The 16,764-nt window shown below is 37.5% G+C and overlaps 1 protein-coding gene and 1 pseudogene across 2 annotated transcripts in view; one reads left to right on the plus strand and one right to left on the minus strand.

Moving 5' to 3' along the window:
- LOC149256570 (pfkB-like carbohydrate kinase family protein) overlaps positions 1 to 7,414 on the plus strand; it is a 138,318-nt gene extending 130,904 nt beyond the window's left edge. Inside the window, exons 9-12 of one of the 2 annotated variants that reach the window (XR_016267281.1) lie at positions 5,854 to 5,919; positions 6,046 to 6,177; positions 6,339 to 6,462; positions 7,022 to 7,414. Coding sequence is in view for 1 of the 2 variants with exons in the window: in XM_089460784.1 (XP_089316910.1) it covers positions 5,854 to 5,919; positions 6,046 to 6,177; positions 7,022 to 7,049 (226 nt within the window). In the remaining variant the exon portion in view is untranslated. The remainder of the gene's footprint in view (positions 1 to 5,853; positions 5,920 to 6,045; positions 6,178 to 6,338; positions 6,463 to 7,021) is intronic. The other variant, XM_089460784.1, reaches the window with a different exon arrangement.
- LOC149256571 (4-coumarate--CoA ligase pseudogene) lies at positions 1,066 to 5,847 on the minus strand (annotated as a pseudogene).
- Positions 7,415 to 16,764: the final 9,350 nt, after the last annotated feature.

A 16,764-nucleotide genomic window follows, 5' to 3' on the forward strand; every position in this document is an offset into this window, starting at 1 on the left:
TGTGGACACATGTGATGAGAAGCACCAGAGTCTAACAACCAACTTTCAAAATCATGAGAGACATTACATACGGGTAAAGTTTCATCTATCATACATAATTCTTCAATAGATAAAACTTTGTCTATCATACCTGAATCAACCTGATTTGCTTCCTTCTTTGGGTTATCAGGCTCTTTTCGTTTCCAATAGTCTTTGTTGAGGTGTCCAATTTTATTGCCGTGCCAACATTTTGCCTTACACTTCTTTCCCTTTGATTTTGATCTGGAAGAGCCCCTTTTTTTTCTCCTCTCTCCTTTGACCGTCCTCTGGCTATCATGGCTTCTGGTGCAGCTGTTTCAGGACTGGATTTCCTTCGTACTTATTCAAATGAGAGTTCCCACATCTGATTCAAATTTCAAACAATTAGCAATGCTCAAACTGATTAAAGTTACAAAGTGGTCCCACGACTCGGGTGGAGAACACAAGAAGGTTATAACTTTGTCTTCTTCTTGAATTTAACTTCCATATCTTATAATTGGCATATAAGTGTATTAAAAACATTTAAATGTTTTGCAACTTTTGTACCCTCTTTCATCCGAACACTGTACAATTGTCTTTTCAAATAAATTCTATTGGTTAACGATTTTGTCATATATAGTTTTTCCAGTTTTTCCCATAAACCTGCCATTGTACTCTCTTCAACAATGTTGAAGAGAACTTCATCCGCCAAGCATAACCTGATGGTACTGAGAGCTCGGGCATCCAAGTCCTCCCAGTCCGAATTTGTCATGCTAGCAGGTTTCTTATTTGCCCCGTCCAATGCTTTGTGCAACCCTTGTTGCACCAACAAATCCCTAACTTTTAGTTTCCATAGAGCAAAGTTGTTCTTGCCGGTGAATTTCTCCACCTCGAACTTTGCATTCGTCATCTTAGCCATTTATTTCCTCCTAGGGTTTCTTTTAAAAAATATTTTGATTTCTCTTCTTTCAACTAGGGTTTTCAATATTTTCAGCTCCATTTTTTTTGTTTGTTTGTAATCTTGTTTAGTAGAATTCTGTTCCTTTCCAAAAAAAATTGTTTTTTTTCTTTTCTTCAAATTTACTGGAAAAACCTACAACAGTTTTCTAAAAAATCCCTTTTGTGTACTTTCAGTTTTTTGAAAAAAATCCCTATTCTTCAATTTAATGAAACCCTTAAACAAACCCTACTTCAGTTTCCTGAAAAAATTCCTTTTCTTCAATTCAATGAATTTATTCAATAAATTTTACTGAAAAAAATAAATACTCGGCCTCCACAGTGAGAAACAATGTTGCGATTTTGCTGTCCTCCACAGTGAGAAACAATGTTGCGATTCTGATGTCTAGTCACCCTGCGGTTCTCTTTGTTGATTGAGGCTCCACACAGTGACTCTCGACTTTGACCGGCGTGCTGTCTATGTTCAAGACTTCCTTCTCTTCGATAGCAGTGGTAGGGCTCCTTTCTTTTTGGTGGCTTTGCTTTTCCTTGTCACAGGACTTCATCAAAAAAAACTTCAACAATCGGCTCTCACAATGGCAGTAGGCGGACGTTGGTTTTCGAGGGCCCCGTGCTTGGCTCTTCTTTGCGGCTTTGGATTCGCATTTTAATCCTCTCTCTGCGGCAGCTGGCTTTGACAAAACACCGGGCTCACTTTTGACAACCTTCTATCTGCAGCTACAACTATGCCTGGCACACTTTCTTGATGAAGGCTTGACGTCTTCTCTATTATACCGGCGTGTTGTGCTCGGCTTCTTTCCTCTTCATTCTTCAACCTCTCATTTCAATAGCGACTCAACAACTCTCAACGCGTGTTTGAGGGCTTCCAAATTATCACACAACGTTTCTCTTCGAGGGCGTCCCCAGTTTTCTCAACTCAACTCAATGGCTCTGATACCAATTGTTGGCTAAGTAGTTAATTAAACAAGAAATGTATAAATGAAACTGAATGCAAAGGCACAAGTAAAAAACACAATGTTTTACGTGCTAAAACTTTGACAGGGTGTCAAGGAAACATCCATGGGGCAAGGGATTGGATTTTCTATTAAATCAACAATTATTCTCCACTATCACAATAGTTCGGGCATTCATAAGTTATATAAGAGCCTCCTCCTTTACATAACTACTGCTTCGGTATAAAACCAACTTGGCAGTAACTAATACAATTTACACAAATTTACATAATTAGCTGTCAAATTCCAACAAAGAGAACCGAATTGTGATAATAGATGTGTAAGAGAGGCAAGACACAGGGTATCACGTCCTCATAATGGAAATAAAGATTGGGATTTTCACCATCGACCTACTGGGCAACGCTGGACACCAGGCCCTTGTGCGTTAACATCATGCCCTTGGGGAGTCCCGTGGTTCCGGAAGAATAGGGCAACACCACGACATCATCCAGGTGGATTTTCACGGCCGCGCATTGGGTTTCGTCGGCTTCGGTCAGAACGGAAATATGTTGGCAACCTTCCTTAGGAGCATCATTGATTGTGATGACGAGCACATCGTGGCTCTGCAGGTCAGCCAATTTCTCAACATCAGCCACTTGGGTAACTATGATGTGCGCTCTTGCGGCCTTGGCCTGCTTAGCGATCTCGCCCAGCTTGTAGAAGGATTGGCTGTGGTCACAATGGCGCCCCAGACAGAGGCCCCCATCAACACAAACACAAATTCGATGCAATTCAGAAGGAGAAGCATGACAACTTGCCCCTGCTGCAACCCCAACTTCGCCAGACCGGCAACGACCTTGCAGGAAATCAACTCCACCTATGCAAAGAAATAAGTTCTGTCTGTCACCCCATCGATCAGACAGGGTCTGTGCGAATTCCACCACTCTCTCAAAACAATATGAATGAAGAGGCAGATGGTCAGAGATCTCGATATCGGGAAGCTTCGATCTGTATAGATGCTCGACCTTCTTGATTCTGTTGGCCATGGCGATTGAAATACTGGAAATGAAATCCTTTCAATTGATTCAATCCCAATCTGAATCTGATCAAATTCTGCGCATAAACAGGCGGAAAATGGCGGAAAACGTGTCTAACAAATGTAGCCCGTAGTGGGAAGAATTGAATGAGCGGGGGGCTACTGAAAAGGAAGCAGAGGCTGACTTTTCTTATATTGGATTTTCCTGTGCAATACATTGTTTGGAAAGCCGGCCTGGAAATGTTGGTGAAGAGTCAAGTGGCGTATGGTTGAATAATGGGCAACCACGGCAAGCAATCGATTGAGTGAGTAGATGGAGGGTCCCGTGGCCACCAAATTGGTCTCGGCCATGATGAACGACTTCGACAGAACATGATAGAGCCAGACAGGTCGATATCATCGCATTTAACAATGCCCAAAGTTCGGGTAGAAAGCGGGTTTAAACCAATTGAATAAGCTCTTGTAGAACATTGACGTCCTGCAGCCACACATAATTTCTAGCCGAAAATTGACATCAAACAACCATATCTGCATATCATGAACTCATCAAGAACTCATTCAAGGTCTACATTAAATCGAAACCATCATCACCAAATTAGATCTGTAGATCTGGAAAAACTTAAGTCAGGAAACACCTGCTCTGATACCACTGGTCCGGATCTTGGGCGGAGGCCCCAAGATCTGAGTAATTGCCGCACAAGAACAAAAGTAAACCAAACCAGAAAATAACTCATGAACTAACTTTTATTAGACCAGAAAACGATAGTTGCAACTAACATTGTGCTTGACAATGTCCTCTTACAAAAAGAGGCTTGTTATTTATAACATTTTTTAGTTACATTACCATGGGTAAATACAATGGGTGGGAAAATAGCATGGGCGGATTTCCATTCGGATCACATATGTGTTAGTTGATATGTGGAGTCAAGTCGGTTGAATCACTAGGTCAGTTGACTAACTGACCAATTGAAGCAGTTGTAACTACCTACTTCCTGTCTAAATGTTATATAAAGACAGCAATGTCATTGATGTAAGGTTGGAAAATCAAGTGATAAGGATATCTAATAAAGACCCTGCTGGCTTTGTGATAACAAATTTCTCCCTCAATCTATATATGCCTTGATTGTATAGTATAGCACACACACATGTTATTTGCTGACTGCTGTGCAATTTGTATACTAGAGTGCATCTATAATCTCATAGATTACTACAACATGGTTATATTAATATAATATCAAAATTTTAATCAATTAATTGTTGAAAAATCTTTAGGGCAGCTTATTAGGGTTTCTTTAATTTGATTTTTCTTAACTTGACACTTTCTTGTGACATTCTTTTATTACTTCTTTGCTATTATTATATTCTGATCATCAAGACAAATGCCTAACAATGAAGATCAAAATAACAACAAGAAGAACATCAGATATAGGTTCCAAGCCAGGGCAAAACCCCTCCAAGGGGAAAACCCAAAAAGAACTTCTCTTCTTATAGAATCAACTTCAAAGGAGACTTCCAAGTCCCAAGACCCAAGACCCAAAAACAAAGGCTTCCCAAGACCAAGCCAGCCCCCAAACAATCATCCTTGAACAAAAACAAGATCTCCAACGAGTCAACAAGGTTGACCTCACCAAGAATGTAACTTCTCAAAATTTCAGCTTCATCATTCAGGTCTGCAACTTTGGCTTCCAAAAACTTGGACCTGGAGTAATCCAAGAATCACAGAAACTCGTGTGGGCCAATAGTAGTAGGAGATCAGACTTCTTTGTTTGCTGAGGTTTTTCTTTTCTTCGCTAAGGTCATTTCTTGTCTTCTAGCCTCCTCGCATTACTTTTCTGTCGCAGATCAAATGCCAAGATGTGTCTCTAGTGGAGGTCGAAGTCCTCTTATTTATAGTCTTCACAAGGGCTAGAGTGGGCCTCTCTAGGCTGACTTTATCATGGATGGCTGACTTGGTCATGGGGTCTTTCTAGACTTTTCTAAACATCAAAATAATATTTTATTTCTTGATACAAGAGCCCAATCGGGTCTATTACATCATGACATAAACTTTGACTCAAGACAAAAACCCTAGAGCACTCAATGGGTGCTTAGACCTAGGAACCAAAAACTTTGAGCATGAAACCCATGCTTTAATAAATAAATTTTCTTTTACAATAATTTTCTTTTTCTTTTGATAAGTACATAAGAGATACATCATGTCATGAGCCAAATACAATTATGAAGATCGATACTAGTTACAACTTTCAACATTAATCATCAAGATAAATGTTGCAGTTCTATCACACCCCACGGTTTTGTTTGGACTCCTTACCAACTTTCTTACTGTCCCCAAAACATCCTATGTTCATTGACTGTAATTCCATCTTTTAGTTGCAGATGCTTCTATCTTGACAATTTTTTCCCATGTTTTACTTTTGGTTAAGACCACCACATATTTTCCTTCTTTTGGCTGCAATATGAATTTTCTAGATAAAAGCATGCTGAAGTTATCTTGGTTGATGCAAGAACTCAAGATGACCTTTGACCTTTAATTTATACTTAGATTCAGGTGTTCTGTCTCTTTCAATTTATACCATTCTTAATATGTCCATTTCAATTTTGAGTTTAAGAGGCCTTCCATGGGTGAAAGTGACAAGGTGCCAAGGCAAAGCCAGAAAATGTCCTAGAGGAGTTGTTGCTTGGAATGTTGAGAAATTAAGTAACGTTTAACCTTTCTCCTGGATATGACCTAGATCCTTGTGACAGGTGCATAGTTGCAATGTGTTTCATCATTGATGGACAAAGGACACTTGATGCAGAAAGTCAACGCTATGATCTTCTGATTAAAACATTCTGTTTGTTTCTGGTTTTTGGGATCATACAAAGCACAGAGTTTTCGCCTATTAAATGGCATAGTCTAACAGACATATTGTCTTGTCTGTTAAAATCCAGTGTTGCAGTATTCTCTTCATGGGCTAGACAGGGAGCAGCATCTAACAAAGATGATAAGTTGTCGAGGTGAGTGGTTTACATCTAGTGTTGGGTTGTTGGCAGAGTTTCTTTTGTTATAGAATAAAAGCTGGTTACTCTTGATTCCTCTAGTATATTACATGTTTTCATCAAATCCAATTTGGTAAATTGCAGGTTTTCATCAAATCCAGTAATTTTGGGAGCTATTGCTGGTTCTGTACTCATGAGAAAGGCAGCATCTTTAGCCTTTGAACAACACAAGCGCAGTACTGTTACAACAAATATCATAGAGGTGCTTGGAAATAGGTAGGTAGCATCAGTGCCCTTTTCACTATTCTAGTCCAGACTAGAGTAAGTATATTGTTCTCTACGTGGCATGATCATTTAAGCCAGAGAAAGATGTCTAATGCATTCCCATTGTATCATCCATATGAAAGCAGTTAACCATATTTTTGTCGTTGGACTAGGTCAGTGGCTCTTGGGATAAACAAAGTTGAGCCATATTGTAGAATGTAATGAATGCAACAGATTAATCTGCATTCATCGTGAAATTGCAACAGTTGATTCCAAGGTGCATTAGCTGTTTTGCAGGTAGCTTGGCATTTTACCATGTTGCTTTATTTGAATCATATAGTGTCACAATCAGGCTTTTACGTCAACAAGAATTGATGTTTGTTATGTGTGGGAACCACGTGTCCTCTGCATCTACTTGGCTCTGTGTTTTAACTTTCATCCTTTTCTACCTCTTGACCATTCTCTCTTCTGTTTCATTCTGCCCACTGGATGATGCTCATATCATGCTGGTTAATAATGATATCTATACTTCTCCCACAGTCGTCCCGGCTTTCCTCTTTTCTCTATTGTTGTCACTTCCTAATCTTCATCTTAATGCAACCCAATTGAATTTCGCATGTTAGTCTTGATAAATGAATTGGTTTCAAAACGTACATAGATGTAAATGAATTAATTACATAGTAATCAAGAAACTGCATACATTGCTATGCATCTCGTTCTGGAATCCGACTCGTGATTATTTGAAGGGAAAGAATAAGAAAAACAAAGTTTTAATTGCCAAGACTTTGCCATGATGTTTAGTTGCGAAGGGTTTTCCATGATCTAACAAATTTGATCTTGGATTGCATTTGTGCAGTATGGAGGATATTTGCCCGGTACGGTGATAATGTCAATACGATGCCTCTTCACGTGGCAGTTTCTTTACTTGTGGTGTTTTTAGGATTCTGTGGAAGCTATTGGCCCCTGTAAGATGTTTTAATCTCAGATCTTTCAATCTCATATGTTGGCAGTCCAATTTTTGGAAGAGGTGTTTTATGATTTTACCTGTATAGGTAGTTTGGCCAAGAACTTATGATATAAAAGTTGAATTGACTTTCTTCGAGGATTAACAAATGGTGAGTTAGAGTTTGGACCTTGTGCTTGTCGTACGGAATAAATTTGAAAGCTTGTTGCTTCTACATAAAACACATGCCTATACATTTGTACTGGGCAATAAAGATAAATGTGAAGGTATGTTTTTGCTTGATCATTTGGCAGTTCCCATATGTTAAATCTCATTTTCTTTGCATCAGACACAATAGGTATAAGTTTATGATAAACTTGTACCTATTCATTCGCAGTTGGGAGATTCAAAGATAACTGTGAAGATAGCTTTTGATTGTTCATTTGGCAGTTCCTGTCTATTGAGTCTCATTTAGCACATAAGGTTACGACAAACTTTTAATGATGCTATGATACTGAACATATCACATATTAATGCTCTACTAGTCCCTTATTACAGAAAATGTTTTTCCTTTAAATTTGCTAATATCTGACGATAATCTTTGATTCAAGGGACCATCTGGGTTGCGACATATAGAAGTTGAGGGGAATCGATTCTATAAATTAGAAAGCTTATAAAGATGCACCTAGAAGTGGAAATAACCCAATTTTTTACCCTAAAAGAAGAAAAATAATTTAGTTCTTGGATTTAAATTTAATGTTGCTTATTTTATGTTGATTTGGATTATGAGGACATGCTTTAATCCAGATTGAGTTGGATAATGGACATTGTTTGTTTTATGTTGATGTGGATTATGATGACATGTTTTATGATTTAGTCTTGAAATTTATGCTTTAAATTCAGAGGAGGAAAATGATTTACTTCTTGGGTTTAACTTTAACAATGTCTGTTTTATGTTGATGTGGATTATGACGACACCATCTAATTCAGATTGATTTGGATCATGCACAGGGTTTGAATTTGAATTTTTACGGAAAAAAACTTGAAAAATATGATTTCTCAAGTCAATCTCGTATATTATTGAAAACTATCCTGTTGGTCAAAGTTGTCATTGATGGCAATATTCTTGCCCTTTCAACATTCTCTCCCCCTTTGACATCAATGGAAAATGGAGCGTCCAAGTACTCCCCCTATCAAGCTGCTTCTTGACATGCTGCTCCATCATATTTTCTTCCTTCCTTCATCAATGATAGTTCTCCATGATAGATATGTTGCTCCCCCTGTGATAGTACTCCTTGTTATGTTGCTCTTTGCAACTCCCTCTTTCATTATGATTTTCTTTAATGGACTTGCTCCCCCCTAAGCCTTTGCATGCCTTCATGGAAATGGATGAAGTAGATGATCAACCAACCTCCCTTGCCTGCATACACTCCTCTAGCTCTTCTCAGATAGCTTCTGCAAGAGTAATCAAGAATCACAAGCTTCCCCTAACAGTATGCATGGTCTCCTTTTTGGCGGAATTTCATCATCAAAAACTTGGAATATCATATCTGCCAAAGATGTAACTTGAGTGTTCAAGAGGCTTTCTGATCCAAGTTGCTTCCTTCTCCATACTTGTGTAACTTTCTTTTCTTGCTTGGTAGTCATGTTTTTAGCTTGTTTAGGGACCCAAGTCAAGTTACAATTACGAGCCATATGTCCGATGTTATGACATTTGAAGCATTCCATTCTGTACATAGATGAGGAGGCATGATTTATTCTTGCAAAGTTGCTTTTAGGGAGTTGATGGGGGCTATTATGTTTGTCCTTGTGGTATGCCCTATAATATTTTTCCATGTGCCCAAAATTTGTACAAGAATAACAATAACCAAAAAATATACTTTGGTACTTGGAGGATGGAGATTGCCTTGATGTACTTCTAAAGTCATTATGCCTTGGGATCATTTGTTATTGATGTCAATATGGCATTGTTGGAGATGGAAAATGTTCTAACCCTTTTGTGATGTTGCCCTAACCTCATTGAAGACTCTCTTTATGCAAACCCTAGGAGAAATTCCTATGTGCATATGTCCATGATACTCTAACCCTAGAATCACTTAAGTCAATATGATGTCAAGCCATTAATGAAGTCAACCCTAGGGAAATTAATAAAGTTGAAGAAATCCTTGATGACAAGCCCTAGCTTCATGATGCCCTAGCCTTGCTAAAATGCCCATGAAACCCTAGCTCTATCTAAACAATGCATAGCTCTAGATTATTGTTGCATAATGTAAATCAATGAAGCCCTAAGATCCCTAACATGAATGCATGAAGCCCTAAATGCCTTGTTGAAGATGCCCTAATCCTAATAAGCTTGAAGGCCTAAGTCTATGAAGAAGGAGCCCTAGCATTATCCAAAACATAGAATACTAAAGGTTGCCATGGATAAAATAATGATGACAGTTCACAAATAAAATTTTCTTGATGGTGAATTGACCTTATTTAAGGATGAAATTAGCATAGGCTCGTAGAAGACATTGAGCTCTTTCCAACGAGCTATCACACACCTTCTAACTCCTCATAGGGTAAGAAGTAAGCTCTGTATACCAGCTTCATCTTGTTTATATTCTGTTGAATTGCTCTATTGGACGGTCACCCCCTATTTGGTATCAAAGCCATATCCCGTTCCTAAAAAAATATTCCTGTGACGAAATACATTCTATAGACAGAATTTGAAGAAAGCCAGGAAGCCTTTGAAAAGCATCTTTGTTTTACATTGTGCTGAGTAGATAAAAGCTCCTTTAATCGATTTCTGGAATAGATTGTATCAGTCCATTATGGCTAGATTTTTGAGATCCTTTTCTACCATAGATAAAAGATCTATATCAGAAGTAGAAAATAGATCTGTTGAGACAGATATAAATGAACACGAACGAGTTGAAGATCCCGAAAGCTGGAACCCTCCTGCCTTAGATACTAAAGAAGTCTATCCGGTTCCAATGATGTTTAAGCTTTCAAAGAAATATTACTTCAAAGAAGTTGAAGTTAAGATCAGAATTAAAGGTCCACATGTACAGATAATAGGGTTAAATATATTCTCAGAAGATGAAATAAAAAAGTTTAGAAAATATGCTAAAGAAGGAAGATTTCATTATTTACATTTTGGAGCTATAAGGATTGGTTTGGCTCCTCTATTTAGACATGGATTAAATACTCCCTGCATAGCAGAATTGTTTGATTCAAGGCACAATGAATATGATCATGCCAGAATAGGAACAATACTTGGAAATCTGATGTCTGGTTGTCAGTATGGAACAATTTATCCTGATTATGCTATCAGTCTGACAGATATTCATCTTAAAGAATGTTGGAAAGCCTTGATAGGAGTACAAGGATTGTCTATGGCAGATGAAAGTGAATTCTTGTCTGTAATTATTCAAACTTCCTTTCAGTTAACAAATACAGTACATCCTAAACTAAAACAGCTCGTGTTGAAAGACTGTGTGACAGTTGGGATAGGAAATGCACAGATTGAAGGTGTGCATTATGATAAGGAAACAATACCCAATCATTGGTACATCCAATATAAGTCTTTGGCTTCAGATAATGCAAGTAGTAAAATTAAAAGATTGGCTCTTGAAGATGGAGGGGTAAAAATTATTCCAAACCAGTCTATTTACCCAAGAATTCCTAAGCCAATAGTCTTGCCAGAAAAACATGTATTACCAGTAGAAAGTCTAGTCCAAAGTGGAAGAAAGTCTTTTTACAGACAGTTGACCATACCAGAGGAACAACCTTCTACTTCCACAAGTACACCCCGGTCTAAAAAACAGTTGTATATACCTGAAGAAAAACCATTTTTAGCTGTAAATAAAATGTTTAGAACTCATGTACATACTTTTCCACCTATGGAAGAATATAAGTATGCTAACAAAAGATTTGTTAGAGGGGGAAAATGGCCACCAAAAACAAAATTTTGTGTCTCTTCATCATTGTCAAAACAACCCGCTACAAGAGCAGACTGTGCACTTTTACTAGAACATGACTCTCAAGATCCCAATGATTTAGAGCAGGTATATCTAGTAGGAAATTATTTGACTACTTGGTGTTCTCATGCCAAAGATGTTCTAGATAATTTAGGACAACAAGCAGAATTGATAAATGCAAATCTAAAATTGTTGTATGAAGAGCAACAGGAAGAAAAGAGAGAACGAGAAGAGAGAAGAAAAAGAAAAATGAAGAAAAAGGCCAAGAAAATCCCTAAATTTCATGTAGATATGTCAGCCCCAAACTACTGGGATTTAGAAGAAGAAGCACCAGAAACAAGTGATGGAGAAGGGACTTCTAGAGACACTGGAAAATTAACCAGTGGATCTTCTAGAACGTTCAAGGCAGAAAAACCTTTTGAATCTAAGAAGGAAGTCATGACTTTAGAACAAGCTGCAATAAAGTTTCCATCCTTTATTATGCCATCAATAAAAAATCAAAATAAAGCTCACATCCTGAAAGAAGCTGTTAAGTATCCTAGAATCGAAGAAGATCTGTTTGCTACAAATTCTAGTGGTTACATTCTAGATCTAGATAACTCATCCAATCCGGGAGAGTCTATTAGAATCTGGATAGGAGCCTTATATCAAATGCAGGTCACAACAAGGTTAGACAATGTGTCTATCATCATTCTAGCAGAAAAGAGGATGGCAGGAATTGTGTTTGATTGGTGGATGGGAGGTTCAGAAGCAGAGAGAATAGCGGTCATGGAAGCTGGTTTAGCTACATTAGAAATGTTGTTGAAAACTCAGTTTATGCCAGAACCAAAAGATGAAAAGAAACAGCTATTGACTGACCTTAGCCGTATGGAACTAAAAGATCTAAAATATTTAGATCAATTCAGTAAAGATTTTATGGCTAGAGTCTTTAAAGCTAATCTGTTCAATGACCTTGCTCAAAAAGTTTCTTATTTATCAAAATTACCAGGAAACTTAGGAGATCTGATAATGAAAGATCTTGAGGTTCAAATGAAAAGTTTAGATCAAGTTTATTGGGTTGATCTTCTGTTTAGAGTGTCAGAAAAAGTCAAATATTTATGTTGGCAGAAGAAGGCGCATGACATCACCCCAAGCTCAGATGTCTGCAAAACTGTACTACCATGGACGCCTTTTAAATCAAAGAAGAAGAAATACAAAAGGTATGGTAGATACAAACCCAAAAGAGTATCGAACCCGAAGAGACCTTTCAAAAAATTCAGATATTTAAAAAAAAGAACCGCTCCAAGGAACAACAATTGTTGTTTCATTTGTAAGAAGGAAGGACATTTTGCCAGAAAGTGTCCCCAGAAATCATCCAGTAAACTCAAAGCTTGTATAGATATTGAAGAATTTCAAGATGATTGGTCTGTAGTAGAATCGGATGAAGAGATTTCTGATGTATATATTCTTACAGAAGTTTCAGATAATGAAGATGAAGAGCCTGTACAGAAAATGAATATTTGTTTGAATTGTTCTGATGATGATTTTTCTAGTGAACAACACTATAGTGAAATTGAAAGTTCTTCAACTGTTGAGTCATCAAGTGAGACAGAAGATGATTCAGAGGAAGAACCCCATTCAGAGGAAGAACCAGAAGAAGCAGAAAGACCAAACAAAGGTAAACAAATTGCATTACCTTTGCCTCAATTAAATTCGTTATGTCCATTCGAAAAGAAAATTGCACCATCAACTAGTATACCTTTGCCAGAGATTACATGAAATGAACAAAACACATTACTAAAAAAGATTGTCAAAACAGAAAGCTTGATTTATATTCCAGTGGAAGTACAAGTCAGAAATGAAGCAGAGACACTGGAGGATCAAATAATCTAGATAGACCATCTTTGTTCAAACCTCTCTGGAAACCATTAAAGAATATACTAGTTTCAGAAACAATTGGAGGATCTGTCCAGCTCACACACTATGTAGACAATATTTCTTTAAAAGTTGGGGGGAGTATTGTAAAAATCTCAGCAATTCAGCACTATGACCCTTCAGCAAGTTTGATGTTAGGCATGCCATTTATAAACTCTGTGCTCCCAGTAACTATCAGCCAAGACAAGCTGATAATAAATTTGAAGAAAAAAGCTATATCTGTGCCTAGGCTAAGTATTGCAAACTTTGAAGCTAGGCACGAGAATAGCCAAAAGAAAGTAGGAACTAGAAGGCCGTCTAAAGATTCAGATGACTGGCAAGAAGTCCTACAGATTTATGAAGCTAGAGCAGAAAAGATAAATAAACAATCGGCATGCATTGAAGAAAATTGGTCTACAAAACAGAGAGATATTTACCAGAGACTTCTAAAAAGCTGTTCCGACAACCCACAACAGTTTTGGGAAACTGAGAGTCCGATGCAGGAAATAGTCACCTTACATGACAATGGAGTAAAAGGAAAAGTGATTCCTTGTACGCCAGCTGATGAACAAGAAATGAGGAATCAAATTCAAGAATTACTAAAGATGCAGCTTATAGAATCTAGTGAATCTCACTATGCATGTTCTGCATTTTTCGTTAGAAATCATTCTGAGATAGTAAGAGGTAAACCACGGATGGTTATAAACTATAAACCTCTTAATGCCATTACTCATAATTTTAATTACCCATTGCCAAGACCAGAAGTGATTATGCAAAAAATTCAGCATAGTAAGGTGTTCAGTAAATTTGATATGAAGTCAGGTTACTATCAGATACAGATTCAACCAGAAGACAGACATAAAACAACTTTCATATGTCCAGTAGGATTCTATCAGTGGAAAGTTGTTCCATTCGGTTTGAAGAACGCTCCAGCCTTCTTCCAAAGAAGGATGGATTAAATTTTTGCTAAATATGATTTTATAGTTACATATATAGATGATATTGTGATTCATAGTCCAGATGTATATACTTATTTGAAACATCTAGAGATTTTTCTTGAAGAAGTTAAAAATCATGGCATTGTTTTGTCAAGAACTAAGATGTCCTTATTTTAGGATAGCATTGATTTTTTGGGGATAAATGTTGCAAATGGTTCTATTCAAATGCAGCCCCATGTGTTAACTAAATTGACACAGTTTCCTGATGAACTGAAGGACAAAAAGGCAATTCAAAGATTTATTGGAGTTCTGAATTACTTGCACAAATACATCCCAAATCTCTCAGAAAAGACAACTCCTATAAGAAGATACACCAACGGAGGATGGTCAGAAGAAGCTACTGAAGCAGTAAAGAAGCTCAAAGAAGAATGTCAGCATCTACCAAAGCTTCAACCACCAGGTGACGGTTTATTAATTTTACAAACTGATGCTTCACTTGATTTTTGGTCAGCTGTACTTTTAGAGCAAAGAAGAAATAGTAAAGGAGAGATTGAAGAAAATTTGTGTGGATATGCTTCTGGGGAGTTTACAGCAAGTCAGAAAAACTACTTCATAGCTGAAAAGGAGACGTTAGCTATCTTCAACGGAATTCAGCGGTTTGAGGTATATCTAACCCCGGTTAAGTTTTTAATCAGAACAGACTCCAAAAATTTTAAGTATTTTCTGTCAGCAAAGATTTCAAGACAACTGGCAAAAGGCAGAATTTTGGCCTGGCAAATCTGGTTTCAGCAATTTGAGTTTGAAGTTGAGTGGATACCAGGCAACTCAAATTTCTTGACAGACGTTCTAACCAGAGACATGAGTAAAATGTTCATAACTTGTAAATATTCAGTTTTTGAGATTCCGGGCAAAAGCCCTGCAGATGATAATTTTGCCACGTTTGTAGACAGATTTAGAATTTTAGAAAATCATGCAAGTTGTGTGACAGATGAAATCAAGAAAGTGGTCGGTCTCAGACTAAGGAGAAATTGGTGGATTAGAAGATGCCAAGCATGGCAGTCAAAGAATTTGGGCATATCTTTAGGCCTTGATGAAAACTTGATTGGAGAATTCAAGAAGGAAAATGCAGAAAAATCCAAGTTACCAGAGTATCCCAGTGCATACAAAGATCCTTATAGTATTTGAAGACATATGCTTATCAGTGGGATTTTCATAGTTTAAGAATTAGAGACAGCATAGAACCAAATCCTTTTTCTCAAGTATTCAGTCATGAAAGGATTGGTAATTCTGAAACTGGTAACAATCAAGAGTTAATCAAACAACATGCTGAATGGTTCCACGAGTTTGGAAATTTAAGACTGGTAGAGAAAATTCAAATTCTTAATAAAATGGATAGTCTACAAGGACAACCAAAAGTTTTAAAATTTGCAATTAATCAAAAGGCATTAATCACCATCTCAGTTTTATCTCCAAATTGGAACAATAATGTCATCCACATTATTAGCTTGATGATATCCAAAAGGATATGCACGTCAATGATTTTTGAGTTAGGATGGCAGCATAGAGACTGTTTGAGTGAAAACTGCAGGTTATGGATTCAACACGCTATCGAGAGCTCAACCAATATGTTTCAGATATTCAAATGGGAATCATTAGATGGTGTAGAATTGGCAGTACAAAGATCACCTGCAACACGCAATGCTTTTAAAGATTCTTTCCTGGATATTGAAATAAGTGCTCTTCCTTTTTTAAACAAGTGGGAAAAACAAGAATTGATGCATACACCACAACAGCCAGGACTTCACAAGATCAAAACAAATATCATAAAGGGAGAATCGTCATCTGCAGCATCTCGCCGTATGACAAGGTCGCCAAAAGAAAAAGAAGAAATGACAGATGCACAAGATCCAAATGAAGGAATCGAAGAACAGTATGACCGACTTATGAATAGATACCATCAACAGCTCATCGATGAATACGAACCATCTGCCGGATCGTCTGAAGAAGATTTATGGGAAACTAGGAGTTCGATGGGACCTTGGTAAAAGAATCTCTTGTCAGCAATGCGACAGTGTTGGTCACATGTTGTGACAAGAATCTATTGTGCAAAAGAAAGATTAAGTAGACATCGTCGGTGGAAAAAGATGCCGACAAGACCCTCAATTATTTCTACTTTATGTCATGTCTTAGCTAAGTTTAGATTCGTTTTAGGTCTATTTAAGAATGAGTTCTTTGGAGTTCAAGGCATCGTTCGATTGAGAGCATGTGTGTTGTAATGAACTCTGAGACGCTTCTATTGTAATAAGCTTTGTATTTTGTTCTTGCTTTTTATTAATATCGAAGCCTACTGGGCCGTCTGTCTGAGGACAATTCTGCACGTCTGAGGATAGTTTCTGAAAGCCGAAAGAGGTTGAACTATAAGGCGCTCGAGTAAAGACCCGTGGAGAAAGGTCGTTTAAGACTCGTGCATGTTCCCTGAGGAGAAGAATTAGAGAGTCAGACTTTTATTTCCAGAAAGTTGCGAGATTTTAAGAAGTAAATTCTGTATACCAGCTGCTCTGTTGGACGGTCACCCCCTATTTGAGAGATTTTAAGAAGTAAGTTCTGTATACCAGCTTCATCTTGTTTATATTCTGTTGAATTGCTCTGTTGGACGGTCACCCCCTATTTTCTGGTGCTTCTTCTTCTAAATCCCAGTGGTTTGGGGCTGACATATCTACATGAAATTTAGGGATTTTCTTGGCCTTTTTCTTCATTTTTCTTTTTCTTCTCTCTTCTCGTTATCTCTTTTCTTCCTGTTGCTCTTCATACAACAATTTTAGATTTGCATTTATCAATTCTGCTTGTTGTCCTAAATTAT

This window comes from Pinus tabuliformis, chromosome 7, assembly GCF_031772625.1.
Source record: "Pinus tabuliformis cultivar Carrire ecotype Pingquan chromosome 7, CPIR1, whole genome shotgun sequence".
Classification (NCBI taxonomy): domain Eukaryota; kingdom Viridiplantae; phylum Streptophyta; class Pinopsida; order Pinales; family Pinaceae; genus Pinus; species Pinus tabuliformis.